The sequence below is a fragment of the Pteropus medius genome, unplaced genomic scaffold (assembly GCF_902729225.1).
Source record: "Pteropus medius unplaced genomic scaffold, Ma_sr-lr_union100, whole genome shotgun sequence".
In the NCBI taxonomy this organism is placed as follows: Eukaryota; Metazoa; Chordata; class Mammalia; order Chiroptera; family Pteropodidae; genus Pteropus; species Pteropus medius.
The window spans coordinates 2602900-2619997 of record NW_024345601.1 but is presented as its reverse complement, the minus strand read 5'-3'; the positions used below and the strand labels follow the sequence as shown (position 1 = coordinate 2619997).

At 38.5% G+C, this 17098-nt stretch overlaps 1 protein-coding gene across 9 annotated transcripts in view; it reads left to right on the top strand.

Moving 5' to 3' along the window:
- The window catches only part of CFAP61 (cilia and flagella associated protein 61), a 269668-nt gene that overhangs the window by 199949 nt on the left and 52621 nt on the right, over positions 1–17098 (top strand). For 8 of the 9 annotated variants that reach the window (XM_039874360.1, XM_039874366.1, XM_039874364.1 and 5 more), the window contains 3 exons: positions 6883–7175; positions 12674–13001; positions 14344–14435. In XM_039874360.1, coding sequence (XP_039730294.1) covers positions 6883–7175; positions 12674–13001; positions 14344–14435 — 713 coding nt within the window. The remainder of the gene's footprint in view (positions 1–6882; positions 7176–12673; positions 13002–14343; positions 14436–17098) is intronic. The other variant, XM_039874365.1, reaches the window with a different exon arrangement.

Below are 17098 nucleotides of genomic sequence, written 5' to 3'. Positions count from 1 at the left end.
AGTGCATGCAAGTGTCAGTGTAAAAACCTGTAGAGAATTTTTATGAGTTTATTTGAGCCAAACTGACAATATTTACCAGGAAGCAAAATCTCAACAGATTGAGAAAATGCTCCATAAAATGCAGCTTATTTTATATATTAGAATCAAAGGAGGAGTTGTAAGGAGGGTTACGTGAAATTCATTGGTGGTAGATGAAGGGAGCAGAAGAAAGCAAAGTGGGGAAATATCTGGGATTGGATAAGATGTAAAATAGAGAGCCACATACTTTTTTCACATTGGCGAGTACAGGACAGTGAATAATTAACATTTAAAGCACATAGAGATGGTTTGTGGGAGACAAGATAACCACGAGGGTTTCTCTGGTCTCATATTCTGGTTGTACCCTGAGGGGTCTGGAAAAAAGGGATTACTCTGACATTCCAAGGATCTGTTATCTTAGATACAAAAAGACAGACAGGATTACTTAAGGTAAAACTTTGTCAAGGAAGCTACAGGCCTAGGATGTGCTACCCACCATGATCCGCTTTTAGTTAGAAATTTTTATATTCAGACCATCCTGTATGTTTAATTTTGGTCTCTGAGTTTATAGGGCTCGTCATGATGTCTTCCCCTGAGCTTGTCATGTTTTTAGTATGTGGCCCCTTTTCACCCACACAGGTGAGGGTTGGCACAGCCACTTCTATCTTATTTCCAAATCAGTCATGTGACGATGGTATTTACAGTTAGAAACTAGAAGTCTAGCACATCATGAAAAATGAGGAGCAGGGCTGCTGTGTTCTGTATCCATTTCCATCTCTCTGCCTGTCAGTTTTTGCTTTCTCTTCGTGTCACCTTAATAACATCAGGAAGAATGTGGACATTTTTCATGAGAATGAGTTTTTGCTCCCTCAGGGTTAATTTTCCCCTTTCTCAACACTTTAGGGTGGGGTCAGCAGGAGGGAGCTGAGGACAGGGCCCTTCAGCAAGAGTCTGAGAAAAAATCTTGTGTGTCTCATTGGCTGTAATGAGATGTCCCTCTGGGAATCACACCCTGAATCCTGGAAAAATGCCAGGCCTTATTTTGTTGAAGTACAGAGACTTAAGGGGAGGGGCTTGTTTGCTAAGGTTGATGGAGGGATTGTTCTAGAAGGACAGGTGGATGGGGGGAGCAGAAACAATGGATGGCACTAGGAGGAGACTGGCACTCCTCTGAATTTCTGTCCATTGAAACTACATGGATATCACCCCAAAACTTCACCACTTCCCCCCACCCCCAGTCACTGTTTTATCACACCTTCTTCTGCTTCCATAGAAGACACAGCGGTTCTGTGATGGAATTAGTCCAGTATGAAGGAAATGGTTTTCTGGGCTCTAGAGTTGGTGGGTTTACAGATGGAAATTATCCTAACCTATTAGAACTGCTCCTGGTATCTCAGAGAATAGCTGACGTCACCAGCTCAAACGCTGCTTTCAACTGCAAACAAAACCTGGAGAGTTCAGCCTGGGGTTCAGATAGAACCCAGCAATCTAATACATTGTAACAGCTTATGGCATTAATTGAAACTAATTGAAATTCATCTGCTATTACCTCTCTACTTTCCATGAAAATGAAAAGTAGAATAAAAGTTAAATTTTAAAAAACTGCCTTAATGGCTTAAAATGGATCAATTATTTTCATCTTAGCTAAATACAGTTTACTGCCTTATTAAAAGCATGTTTGTAGGAAAAGTATAACATTAAAATTCCAGTGCATGAATCACCAAACAGAGCCTTTGTTATGTTGTATTTAATACATTCTTCTCTTTTTATTTGGCAGAGCAAAATGGGACAGGTCAGGTTTGGGTCATAGAAATCTTATCCTTTGACTTATAAAAAATAAAAAGAGCATTCCCTGGTCTATCCCTGGACACGATATATTTTTTAAGTGAGTGTTTATTTCATAATTTATGAAGATTCTACGATATCTATTTAAATTTTTTTTATTATCTAGTTATTTGCTAAAGTTAATTATATAGATAAAGTACCAATTAGATTTTTTGGGGAATGTGTTATATACCCATCCGCAAATATAGTGTAGTTTGAGTACTGGTTCTGAAATCAGACTTGGCATGTCTGAGTACTGCTGAAACATCTACTTGCTGTGTAACCTGAAGCATTACCTAACCTCTCTGTGCTTTCTGGAGAATATAATAAAACTTATCTCACAGCCCTGTTCTGAGGATGAATGAGGTCATACATAACCACTCTATGTCTCTTTTGAAGTGGAAAAAAATCTTTTATCTGGCCTTAAAAATATATAATAACTATGAAGAAAAATTCATATTATCTGTGAGCATAAGTCTTGAATTTATTTTTTAAACTCTTGAGATGTGATTCCATGGCCAGACTACCAGATCAGGAAATCCTTTTCTTCTTTTGAAGTCATGGTTTTCTTCTTGGAGAATCTTTTGACTTTAGAGTATTGAGCATGATGATGAAATGACAGCAAAGCATATTCTCCTGGTGGTTAAAATTAAAGCACTCAGTTCAAAAGAATGAAATGTCTTTTTAGCATCTACTGAAAATAATTTGTTAAAAACGTTGTTGCATTACTCTTAGGGCAAATCTATGACTAAAAAATTAACACTATATTTTATTTTTTTAAGCTAATAGGGATATCAATTTAGCATTTCATTCCTATAAAGTCTTGTTACTTTTAAATATTAGTGAGTTTTCGAGCTCCTGAAATCATTATTTACCTCCTCTGGGAAGCAGGATGATGAAACTGGCATTTTTTTTCTCCCTGTTTAGATAAATTGAAAAACCTCCTAAGTCTAGGTGCATTATGACAGTGGGAATGTTAAAGTATGATTGGCTTATTCTTTGTTTGGTTGCTTGTAATTAATTAATTTTTTTTTTTTTTTTGGTGACATTGGTTAATGAAATCCAATTAAGTTTCAAGTATACAATTTAACAGTAAGGAATATATATATTGCATTGTGTGTTCCCCTCCCATAGTTAGATTTCTTTTTGTCGCCACATATTTGACCCCCTTTACCCCATCTACCTCCTCTTCCCCTTCCCCCACCCTCCTACCCTCTGATAACCACTAGTCTGTTGTCCATGTCCATGAGTCTCTGTTGTTTGTCTTGTTTGCTGCTTTTAGGTTTATATCCCACATATAAGTGATATCATGTGGTTTTCAAATTTTTCTGTCTGGCTTATTCTGCTTAGCATGATTATATCAAGGTCCATCCATGTTGTCGCAAATGGCAGTATTTCATCTCTTCTCATGGCTGAGTAATTGGCTTATTTTGGTGGGCACAATCAAAGTTGCTAGTGTATTCAAAAGCAAAAAGATCACCTTTACATTTATGCCAACATTTTAAATGGCAAGTCTTAGTGCTTTATTGACCATGATAGTGACATGAATTATCACTTTCCCTCTCTTACCCACAACTGGCTGTCGACACCAAAGCCCCAATTTCCTCTCAGAAGCTTCCTTGCACATTTCTTCTCAAAGGCTGCTGCAGGTCAGCAGTGAGAGAATGACCGAGCACTCCTTCTTGCCAACTTTAATCTGAAGAGCTTTCACACTGTCCTTTTTGTATCAGCACCCTCCTTTGCCCTTTACTTCCCATTTCAGATCTGTAATCTTAGTGAAGCATAATTTATTCCCTAAAAGGAGGAACAAATATTGGCCCTCCACGAAAACTGCTACGGTCCTTTATTGAAAATTCACCCATCTGGCATTCAAAGTAGAGTGGCCCACCATTTTACCTCTGTCACCTATCGGACCTATAGGATCGTTTCTTATCCATTAAATAAACTGAGCAGCAAAGAAGACAGTGACCAGATATTTTAGCATAAAACTCATATCCAGGGGAAATTCTCATTATTCCCATTCTGTTTCTTCCATATATGTGTAAAACTTCAAAATTTCAAAAGAATATATATATGATGTGATATATATAAAATTATGTGAAGGAAGCTTCTACACTGTGTTATCTCCTTCTAAATATTTGCAGACTCCATGGTGGAAATACTTTGACTACATTAATTTTTAGCTAATTGAGGTTGTCTGACTTATTAAAAGCATGCTGTAAATAAGCGCATGTCATGGGACCCACATAACCTGGGACTGGCTCACTTCTTTTGTACAGCCCTTAGGGCGTTCTGTGCCAACGGAACCCTGTCCACTTCATTACGTACACTCTGGCAGGAACATGACTGTCAGACTGAAGGTCTCACTTAGGCAAAGCCCTTTTCACTGTTGTTATTCATGCACAGCTCACTTCACTCACCGCCCCCCTTCACCTCACAACCACTTTCTTTCACTTTTAAACTTTTCCTTCTAACTCTTACCCAGCAGTTGAAGAAAATCTGTTTCTCGAGGCTCTCTCTGTTCTTCTCTCAGCCCCTTTCTTTCTCTCCATTTCCTTCCCTCCCATCTTTCCTCCCTGACGCAGCCAAAAATTGACCCAACTATCATGTTGCAACATGATACTTACCTTACTGCTAACTTCCATATAAAATATTCTCATTCCCTTGGGTTTATCATCCCCAATGATATGGCAAGAGTATTGTTTTATACTGTTTTGTCATAGGTGCCCACAATTTGGGTCACATTTAGGATTATGTCGGATATTGTGAGCTAGATTGGAAACCAATAACCACTTATGTAATATATGCTCAATATGACTGTGATGGTTTGGACTATTGTTCAGCAGACATCCACTCTCTTCCTTCTCCCACTGCGGGCAGAGTATGCTTCCCACTTCCTTGATCATGGGCACGAACATGTGACTTACTTTGGTAAATAGAACGTAAAGAAAGGCTTGAAAAGTGCTTGAGCAGTTGCACTCCCCCTCCTGCGCTCCTGCATTTCTCCAAAATGGAGTATGCCTTGGGTATCTGATGATCCACCGAGGATGAAAGACACGTGGTATGGACCTGACTCCAACCACAACTTGGAGCCAGATCAGCTGACAACAGCCAGCACATCATTGCGTGAGCCAACCTACAACAGGCTTGCTGCTGTTTGACATTGAGTTTTTGGGGTAGTTTGTTATTGCAGCATTATTGTGACAATAGCTGACTATTATGAAAATCAAAGTTTCATATTTAGGGTGGGAGGATTTGTTTCAAATTAAACTTAAAGGTAGATAAAACTGTTTAGAAGTCAGAATATCTATAAATACATATTCAATTTAAACATTACAAATTTTATAAAATGTATTACCTTTTGAATTGAAAAACATCATCCTTTTCAGCTGCCTGTAGTCTGTGGGCAACACGTGCGAGATAGTACAGATATCTAACCCCAACAATATTGCATTGCCTGGGCTTCCATGAGCCCATAATGAAAAAACTCGTCTCACAGTACAGTTACTAAAAGATAATATGAAGGAGACTGGAAAAATATTAAACTCTGGGTTGTGTGAGGCCTACACCTTAAATATGTTTCACAGAAAAGGAATATTGTTTTAGCATACATATTTTAAAAGGGCAGAAGACCTTAAACCTTTGACAGTTTGAGGTTCAAGTTTTGGCTTTCCTGGCAGGCTGACTGTGTTATACCAGATACCAGGATTCACATTTCATAGTAGGTGGGAGCCTCACTAATTTAAGCAAAATGTTGGCTCTTTCAGCCTAGGAAAATGCAGCTCACTGAGGAATGTTGTATTAGCATATATGAATAGAAGAGAGAATCATAGTAACGAAGTGAAAGCAGGAAAGAGGGATCCTACCCCTCTGGCTTCAGTGCCCTCTTGGTTTTCCATGTTTGAACAACAGGAAGTATGGGAGAACTTTCTAGGTGCTATTAACCCTCAGAGAAGCAATCTGAAAGTTATTCTAGCTCCTTTTCTAAGCAAATAAGACAAGCCATTACACCTCCTTTCAACTTTGGATCAAAATAGATTTTTGCATAATTTAGTCAACCTAATTGAATAAATACACTTGCCATTTATTTTGCTTCTTAAGATTTCTCTTCATACCATTTTGTAAACAAGAGAAGAAAGATTTAATGAAACTCTTTTTGTGGTAAATTGTTACAGCTTGCCTGAGAAATGAGTCTAAAGCAGTTTCTTTGTGAAAGGTAAAAATGCCAATTCAATGTCAAAAATAGCATGTAAATAGCATATAATACATTTTACTCTAATGGTATCATTGATTTTAAAACTGGTGAAATAAGTAGAATAGCATATATAATTATTTCTGTAGTAGTTTTAAGAAGTATTTTATGAATAAATTGTATAGACTGTTACCAACAAAAATGCTCTTACAACACAGAGGAAATCTTCCAAGATTATTTTGTGATTTTATTTTTACCTACCAAAAGAATACCCTTTTGCTAGGACTTGTCACAGTAAATTCTAAAAATCAGAATTTGAATTTTTATAAAAATTATCCATTGAAAACCAGAATGTTTTAGTCTTTAAAGTTCTCAAAAAAGGAAAAATTTTCTTAAAATCGACAAGGTTCGACATTTAAATATTAAAATATCCGTACCATCATACACATGAATTTTTTTTACCATTATTCTTTTCATCACTTAGGAAGAACTTACATATATTGCAAACTTTAGTAGTTTTTTTTTCCTTAATAAGTGTGGCAAAGAGGGAACAAAAATAAAAGGTTTGATTCTAGACAGTTTCATTTAGTATAATTTCAACTTTCAAACTATAGGAACATAAATGAATGTCCTACTTCTGAGTTAAAAGTACTTGACTACTTTGTGGGATATTTTGTGACAATGCTTTACTAAATTATCTTGGTGCCGTTGCTAGGTAACACCGCTGGCTTCCTGAGGCTGACAAAGGAGAGGGTTACAGGGAGCAATTCGGCATTATTAGCATTTGACTAATAAGATTGTTGTTGTTGTTTTTAACTGTATATCTTAGCATTTCCTCCCTTTTCTAGGGAATGTCATTGTCTATGGGGATACAATTGACACTTACACCACCGTGGAGGCGCTCCTAAACCTTGGCGTGAGAGGCTCCTACATCCACCTGGTGCTGCCTCCGCCCACCTCCACCATCACCTGCATCAACAACTACACCGTGGAACGTGCAGTGGAGAGAGCGCTCCAAGCAGCAGGGGTCACCGTTTACAGGGAGGCGCTCCTGGCCCAGTGGAATGAGGGCCAAAACCCAGACCCCATTCACAGCGCCAGCTTCACCACGCCCACCAAGCCTTTCAAACTTCCATGCTCCGTAAGTAGGTTCTGTGAACTTCACTAGCTGCCTCTGGAGAGCAGTTACTTTCCAGGGACTTGGGTCTGAAGAATGTGGGTGGTAAATTTATAGTCACGATTTTGGGTTTTGTTTTCTAATTGATCAGATTATCTATTGCAGGGTAACAAGCCACCCCAAACTTAGTGTCCTAAAGCAACAATCATTTATTATTATTATCTCTCCTGGTCCTGGGGTTTGACTGGGCTCAGCTGGACAGTTCTCACTAGTTCTATCAGTTGCTGAGCGAAGGATATTAAAATCTCTTTCTATTATTGTGGAATGTTTCTTCCTTTAATCCTGTTAAATTTTGATTTATCTTTTTGAGGGTCTGTTATTAAGCACATGAACATTTATAATTGTTGTTGGCTTCATGAGCTGTGCCATTTAGCATTATGAAATGTCCCTCTTGTCCCTTATACTAAAGTCCACTTTATCTGATATCCTTCTTATGTTTACTGTTTACATGGTATATTTTTCCATCTATTTACTTTCTGTTTGTCTGTGTCTTTATATCTAAAATGTGTCTCTTGTAGGCATCATAAAGTAAATTGTATTAGTATTTTTATTGCTGCATAACAAATTATTAGCACAAACTTAGCAGCCTGAAACAATATCCATTTGTTAGTTCATAGTTCTGCAACTCAGAAGTCATCATTTGGCTAGCTTCTCTGCTCAGGTTCTCTGAAGGCTAAAATCAAGGTGTCAGCCAGACTGCGCTCTATCTGGAACTTAAAGTTGTAGCAGAATTTAGATTTTGCAGCTAAGGACAGAGGTCCCTGTCTCCTTGCTGGCTTAGTACCTAGAGGCCATTGACATTCCTTGCCACATGGCTCCTTCCATCTTCAAGCGAGTAACAGAGAATCTTCATCATCTTGAATTCCCTTCACACTATTTATTTTTTATTGTAAATTCTTTAATGTCACCACATATTTGACCCCTTTTACCCCATCTACCTCCCTCCTCCCTCCCTTCACACTTTAAATTTCCTTCTTTAGGAAAAGCCTGGTCCCTTTTTAAGGGCTTACCTGACTAGGTCAGACCCACTAAGCATAATCTCCCTTTCTTAAAGTCAGCTGTGCCATGTTACGGGAGTGATCATCCTATCATATTTACATTGGCCCTACATTAGTACCTTGCCACATCTGGCTTAGTAGTAGTGCCTTCTGGGCTCCCAGAAGATGGTCCAGCTTTGAACCAGGTATGCTGGCTCTCCAGGTAGTATCTTCCTTTTCTACACAGCATGCGTTACAGTCTGAAATCCTCTGCTTATCTGTGAAGTGATTTCTTTGGCATCTGTCTCTCCAATTAGATTGTAATATCCATATTTATCCTTTTCACCAAGGTATTCCTGGGTCCCTGCACAAACAGTGTTTGTCTGCCTCCAGCTAACATCATACTCAATGGTGAAAAGCTGAAAGCTTTTCCTCTAAGATCAGAAACATGACAGGGATATCCATCCTTGTCATTTTTATTCAACAGAGTATTAGAAGTCCTAGCCAGAACAATAAGGCAAGAAAAAGAAAGAAAAGGCATCCAAATTTGAAAGGAAGAAGTAAAACTGCCCCTATTTGCAGATGACATGATATTATACATAGAACACCCTGAAGACTCCATCAAAATATTGTTAGAACTAATAAATGAATTCAGTAAAGTTGCAGGATACAAAATCAATATGCAAAAATTTGCTGCATTTCTTTACACTAATAAAGAGAGCAATCCCATTTACAAGTGCATCAGAAAGAATAAAATAAATTTAGCCAAGGAGGTGAAAGCCCTGTATATTGAAAACTGTAAGACATTAATGAAAGAAATTAAAGACACAAATAAATGGAAAAATATTCCATGCTCATGGATTGGAAGAATCAATATTATTAAAATGCTCATACTACCCAAAGCACTGTATAGATTCAATGCAATCTCTAACAAAAATTCCAATGATATTTTTAACAGAAATATAACAATACTAAAATTTGTAAAGAACCACAAAACACCCTGACTAGACAAAACAATCTTGAGAAAGAAGAAGAAAAATGGAAGCATGGAAGCATCATGCTACCTGATTTCAGACTATATTACAAAGCTATAGTAATTAAAACAGTAGAGTGTTGGCATAAAACAGACACATACATCAATGGAACAGAAGATAGAGCTCAGAAATAAACCCACACATAGATGGTCGATTAATTTATGACAAAGGAGCCGAGAATATATAATGAGGAAAGGACAGTCTTTTCAATAAATAGCATTGGGAAAATTGGACAGCCACATGCAGAAGAATGAAACTGGACCACTATCTTACAAACATTAACTCAAAATAGATTAAAGACTTAAATGTAAGACATGAATCATAAAACTCCTAAAAGAAAACAAAGGCAGTAGGTTTTTGACATAGGTCTTGGCAATCATTTTTTTTTAATCTGACACCAAAAACAAAAGCAACAAAAACAAAAATAAACAAGTGGGACTACATCAAATTAAAAAGCTTCTGCACAGCAAAGGAAACCATCAACAAAATGAAAAGGCAACCTACTGAAAGGGAGAAAATAATTACAAATCATACTTCTTATAAGGGGCTAATATCCAAAACATATAAAGAACTCATACAACTAAATGCAAGAAAATTTTTTGATTGAAAAAGGGCTGATCTGAATAGACATTTTTCCAAAGAAGGCAGATAGGTGGCCAACATGAAAAGATGGTACGTGAAAAGATGCTCAATGTTATTAGAGAAATGTAATTTAAAAGTCACAACAAGACATCACTTCACACCTATTAGAATGCCTATTATCAAAAAGACAAGAAATAACAAGTGTCGGTGAGGATGTAGAGAAAAGGGAAACTTTGTGCACCATTGATGGGAATGTAAATTGGTATAGCCACTATGGAAAACAGTATTGAGGTTCCTATAAAAAATGAAAAATACCATATTATCCAGCAATTCCACTTCTGGGTGTTCATCTGGAAAATAAAACACTAATTCAAGAAGATACAGGCACCCCCATGTTCATTGTAGTATTATTTACAGTAGCCAAGATATAGAAACAATCGAAGTGTTCATCAGTGGATGAATGATAAAGAAATTGTGATATATAATGGGATATTATTTGCCCATAAAAAAAGAATGAAATCTTGCCATTTGTGACAACATGGATGGATCTTAGGAGCATTATTCAAAGTGAAATAGTTCACACAGAGAAAGATAAACACAGTATGATCTCTCTTATATGTGACATCTTGAGAAAGGTAAAACAAGCTCATAGCTACAGAGAACAGACTGATGGTTGCAAGAGATGGAGAATGGGGGTGGGAGAAAGGAGTGAACTGTTTGTGTTTTTAGTTTAAATAAGCTGAATAAAAAAAGTTTTAAAAAGTATTTGTCAGAATGCATGATGAATAAAATTTATCAGATCATTGACTCTCGATCTACTAACCAGGGAATTTTGCTCTCCCTAATCAGAATTATAAATACAAGTAGTCTTAAATATTTATTCAGAACATCAGAGTGGCCAGATGTTTCTACTTCATATGTTATCCAGTAATATTTGGTTGGCATTACAGGAGCACATGAATTATATTTGAGAGGTCTGTAACTTAGAAGGCATGAACAGTGTTACATTTGCTTTTCCATCTAGTCCACAAACTCCTAAGAAACCCCAAATGTAGCCAAATTGTGAATGCCTATACTATTGCAATAGTAGTAATCTTTAAAACCCAGGAAGACAAGAACTAATAGATTTAATGTGCTACTAACAAAAAGTAGGTTTAATTAGGAAAAATCTGGGTAGGGAGAGGAACTTTTGTGAAGATGATGAAGGGAACTTTGAGCATTTTCAGTGGCTCAAGAGGTTAATGGTACTGTTTTTTATGAATAATTTTAATTCAAATCATGGCTTTCCATATTTTTATGAGTGGGAAATCTACTTTTATGCAGGTGGGAAAGGAGTGTAGGAGAAGAAAAGGAATAGGGGGTCAGAAAGATTCAGAGTCAGAGAGAGACTCAAAGAAATATATTTTTCTTTGGTCACTGAGCAAGAGTTACAAAACAGAAAGAATTTAAAGGAGATTCAAAAGAAACTGCCTGGGATGGGGCTACATAGCTGAGTGAACAGAGACAAAGAGAAAAATCCTGTTGGCTCCCTGAGGGAGAATAAAGGACATCACAGAGCTGATGAATCTGAATCCAGTGCTGTCCAATAAAACTTTCTGTGATGATGGAAATAGTCCATACCGGCACCGTTCAATATGGCAGCAACTAACAACCTGTAGCTTTTGAGCATTTGAAATAGGCTACTACAACTGAGGATCATGGATTTTAAATTTTGTTTAACTTTATTTAATTTAGATTTAAATTTATAAAGCTATGCATGACTTGTCACTACCATGGGATCATTCATCATTCATGCACTATTCTTGGGTGTGGGGAAGGGATTTAGAAGGGGTTAGTTTTGGCCCAGAACAGCTGATTTTTGTACAGAGTGGAGCAAGTAAGGTGGGTAATGCAGGCATATAAAGGAAGCAGGAATGTGGCCATGATGAGGATCCATATCATATGTTTATTTTTTTAGCATACTTTTAATAAGGTGGCAAACTACATTAGGTAAAAATGAAAATGATTGAACTTAACTACTTCAACAACAAATGAAGACTTAAAAACAACTAACTTGGATTGCTTCAATGACTTTCAACATCAACATAGAAAAAAATGTTCAGATGAGCATGAGAAAGCATTGAAATTTGGGCAAAGAACGGAAGGGGCTTACAGATCACTTCTAAGGAGCATGTAGAGGGGTTTGTGGCCCTTCTATAGCACAATGCCTAACATATGCTAGGTACCCTGTAAAATACTTACTGAATGACTGTGTTTGGTACCAGGGTAGGAAGCAGCAAGGGAGGAGACCAGACTTGGTAGATGCTGAGGCTGATGGGGCATATTGCAGGGACAAGCTCTTTGGATCTCAAAGTCTAGTTTTAGGGCAATCTGAAGACTCAAGATCGGATGAGATGACCCCAAAAGGAGCCTAGAGAGACCTAAGTGTCAGACACAGGAAGAGGAAGGTAGAAGGCGGCTGACATAGAGCTATTCAAAATGTAGGAGAATGGGAGGAAAGTGGTGTCTCTGTGAATGTAAACACCCTTGTGGAGGAAAAAATAAATTATGGTCGATGTTTTATCATTTGGCATTCTTCTCTTTACTGGATATCTAGATTAAGTAATAAAAAGAGAATGACATTGGGTGATCTTAATTTGTTCTTCATACCAAAAAGGAGTGTCTCTCTCCCTTTCTCTCTCTCTCTTCTCTCTCTCTCTCCCTCTCCTTCCCCCGCCCTCTCTCTCACACACACACACACACACACTACTTTAGTAGATTTATATTTTTTTGTGTTTGTCCCAAACAATAAAATACCCTGGAGACTGTTCACACTCTTGGGAGGGTAAAAAGTGATATCTGAGTAATAATGTGATTGTTCACTTTGTAGGCATTCTTTAGCTTCAGTGAGAAGAACGTAGATTATGAAACATTTAAAGCAATCAATGATGCATGTCTTGTCTATGATGGTCGACTTGTGATTGATACAAACTTCCACACCAATGACATAGCCATCAGAGCTGCCGGTTCCCTCACCAAATTCTCCAATAGATATTACTCAAATGAGTGGACTCACAGCAATTTCAATTCCAAAGAAATTGGCTTCCAGTTGGCAGCAGCTATGCTCAGTCTCTTTGATCCAACCCTCGAGCCTGTGACTGAGCCTCCAGCTGATCTCGACCGACTCATCCCCATGTACAAGGGAGCCAAGATTAAAGGTGTGTAATAGGCACCAGTGTATTCTTCTTCCCCCTGATGAAGCCACCAGTTGGTTCTGGGTCAGTGCTCAGGATGGCCCTCCATGTTTCTCTTAGGCTTGGTGAGGAGACTGCTCTGCCCCTCAGTGGGTTTGCACAGAAACAGAGGATGGCTCTCTCTCATTTTTTAATCATTTATTATGGACCTGGCATTATTATTATTATGGTCCTTTGCATTTTTAGCATTTATTATGAGCTACATAATAACTGTGGTACTATTTTACATATAAACAGACCGGAATATGATCATAACTTGCCCAGAGGTTACTCACAATGGTGCGATGCCCTGATCTCTTACTAAACTTTCATTATCACTGTATAAGTTCAGAGATAAAGAGACCCTTGCAAGTATCCCAGGCCTTAGCCTGCTATCTGGATGGATAAGGCAAACCATTTGCAGCTGTAAAACAGTCCACGTTCATCCACTAAGTCTTATTGATCCCTAAGGAGATCATCCTATGAGTAATACAGGATTTCTTTATGTTTGGGAGGTGAGAGATACCTTTGAAAATAGTGTCTTTGTGTGTTGTAGACCTTCTACCAGAAAAAATGTGTGTATTTACAAAGTTGTTTATTCACTTCCAGGAGGTTGAAGGACTGACCCCAAAGCCATCCATAGATCCCTAGTGTGTCCATTGGCCCTAAGCCAGTAAATAGAACATCAGCCTAAAGAGACAAAAGCCCTATATCCCAGTCCTTGTCTTTTTCTACCTACCTAAGTGGCCTCAGAGAAGTCCTCCTCGGCTTCTCATTCTGGATGAGACCTTAAGAAAGGTGATGGCCATGGGAAAGGAAGAGAAAAGATGGGTGTTAGAAATCAAAGCAAGTTCAGGCTCATACTTCTGTAACTATAGTTTTCTAAAGCATTGAACAAGAAATTTGTTAATTTTCTTTATAATATTCACTTGTTAAATTTTTGGTTGCATATTGGAAGAGGGATGGGGAATGAGAAAACCATTGCAATATATAAAGCCTCTAAAGGTCTTGGTCTAGCTTTGGCAGGTATAGGGTAGAGTGACAGGAGTTATGAGAAATTACAGAATACACAGAATCAGCTTGGCACATTTTCTTGGAGCATCGTCGTCTATATTATGGGGTATAATGGCACATTCACATTGATTTTATTAAGTAAAGCCTAACCATCCCAGTGAGTTCCTTGCTAATAGCAGTACTTTAGTGTGAAAGTTTGAGTAGCATACACCACTGTAGGCATCTCCATTTGTTCTGTCATACAGATGTAAGCTCTGTTACCTATTTCATTAACAACTAAATTAAAATGTGGTAAACTTGCCATTTCCTCTAGGGGGCATTCTTCCTGGATCTTACCATTACCTGCATATTGCCAAGCCTGCCATTCCAACTCCCTTGGAGGTACAAATGGCCCAGCCTGATTTTGTAAGTATTATGCCTGAATTTAATTTTACTTTCAAGTATAACACTTTGTTTACAGGGGGCGAAACTCTCTTCAGAGTCTTCGGTGTATCAGACAGCCCGTGGTAGCTTGCCCCCGAGATGGCTCTCAATGACTCCTGCCACAGGTAGTCACACCTTTGTGTGGTCCCTGCCCACACTGAATAGAGGGGACCTGTTTAGCCAAAGATATTGTGGAAACAACAGTACGTGACTTACGAGGCTAGGTCACGAAAGACATTACAGCTTCCAACCTGCATCCTCCCAGATCACTTGCTGCCATGATGTAAGGTCTCCCAGGCAACCCTCTGGAGGGTTCCATATGGTAGGGATTGAGGATTCCTGCACCAGTTATTAGCAGTCTGTTAGTCATGTCAGGGAGCTGCTTTGGAAGTAGATCCTTCAGCCCCAGTCAAGCTTTCAGATGATGTAGCCCCCACCAACATCTTGACTACAAATTTATGAGACACCTTGAGTCAGAACCTCCCAGCTAAGCTACTCCCAATTCCTGACTCTCAGAGACCAAGATAATAATATTTTATGGTGGTTTTGAGCCACTATTTTTTAAAAGATCTTTTAGAGCAGTTTTAGGTTCACAGCAAAGTTGAGAAAAAAGTACAGAGGTTTCCCATACACTTTTGCCCTCATTTATGCATTGTCTCCCCATCATTAACATCCCAACCAGAGTGGTACATTTGTTACAATTGATAAACCTTCATTGACACATCGATATCATCCAAAGTCTGCAATTTGCCCTAGGGATCACTCTTGATATACATTCTATGAGTTCAGACAAATGTATAATGACATATATCTGCCATTACATTATATTACAGAGTAGTTTCACTGCCCTAAGAATCCTCTGTGCTCTGCCTATTTTTCCCTCCCTCCCTCTTGACCCCTGGCAACCACTCATCTTTTTACTGTCTCCATAGTTTTGCCTTGTCCAGAATGTCATATAATTGGAATCATACAGTATGTAGCTTTTCCAAATTGGTTTCTTTCATTTAGTAATATGCATTTGTTACCTCCATGTCTTTTCATGCTTGATAGCTCATTTCTTTTTAGTGCTGAATAGTGTTCCACTATCTGAATGTACCAGTTTATTTTTCCATTCACCTACTGAAGGACATTAAGCCACTAAGTTTTAAAGTAACCTATGATTTATCAATAGGTAACTAAAATAACCACCTTCATGGCAACATAGCAAGTAAATTGTGTAGGGTCTGGAAAGTCCATGCAGACTCTATTGTTCTCCTGCCCTCCCTGAATTACACCAGGAGGATCATCCAGGAGAAGCAGAAGTGTGATAGGGGGGATTCCCCTGGGTTCAAAGTAATCAGAAAGGACACATGTGGTTGGTCAGTTGGCAAGCTTCTCAAATAAGATTCTTTGACAGATGGACCCAAACTGGTGTTTGTTGTCAATTTGGGGTTTCCTTTTTGATATGTCATGTCTGCTTTTTGTCAATGAGGCAAACACTGGAAGTTGCCAACTTAACTTCTGTTCCCATTTTCTTCTCCTGAATATTTTTGGTATCAATGATATGATCACCTTGAACACATTTCTCAGATTTCCTTGTGAATAGGGTCAGCCGTGCAGCAGGTTCTGGTCAATGAGATGTAAGTGGAAGCTGTTGGAAAATTCCTCAAAAGTGGGCAGACTCAAATTGTACAGATTACTGGCCCTTCACCCTTCTCCCTTTAGGAGATTGGACTCCCAGATCTTCCCTTTACTTCCCATGGACTTTGAACAAGTTATTCAACTTCTATGTATTTCTGGGATTATTAAGGATCATACATAAAGTAACACCACCTTTTAGGAAAAAAAAAAACAGGTGACCAATCAGTGGTATATATTGTTAATCATAGTTCCAGATAAATAATGAAATTTAATTCTTCCAAGGAAAGGGGAAATGCTCTGTGTTCAAAACTTATTCCCCTTGGGCCTCTCCCAGATTCTTTTAGGTGTGTCTTGTATAAGTGGTCCGATGCAAAAATTTCTTACAAATAGAAGATTGTAGCAAATGAGGTTCCAGTTTCTATTGCTACATAAAAAACACAGCAGCATGAAGCAACCTATTGATTACGCTCAGATTCTGTGGGTTAGGAATTCAGACAGGCCCCAGTGGGAAGGGCTTGTCACTACTCCACAATATCTGGAGCTTTCACTCAGAAGACTAGAAGGTCAGGGGAGATGCAATGGTTAGATCTTCTGAAGGCTTGTTGCTCACCTAGGCTGGAATAACTCAAACACAGGGAGGGCTGACCAGAACATTACACCTGGGCCGTCTGTGTGTCCTGGGCTTTCTCAGAGCATGGCATCCTCAGAGTAGTCAGATTTCTTATGTGACAGCTCAGGGCTCTGAGTATAAGTGTCTTCACTAGCAAATTGGAAGCTGTATTGCATTTCATGACCCGGCCTCAAAAGTTGCGCAGCATTTACTTCCCTCACACTCTCAGCTGGGACAGTCACCATCCACCAGGATTCAAGGAGAGGGGACATAGAGTTCATCTCTCAATGGGAAGAGTGTCAAGGTCAATCTGTAGAAGAGTATACAGGATGGGGGATATTATTGTGGCCATCTTTGAAGAATACAATCTGCCACTGAAGCCCAGATGACATGTTCAAAGGCTGAGTATTTGGTC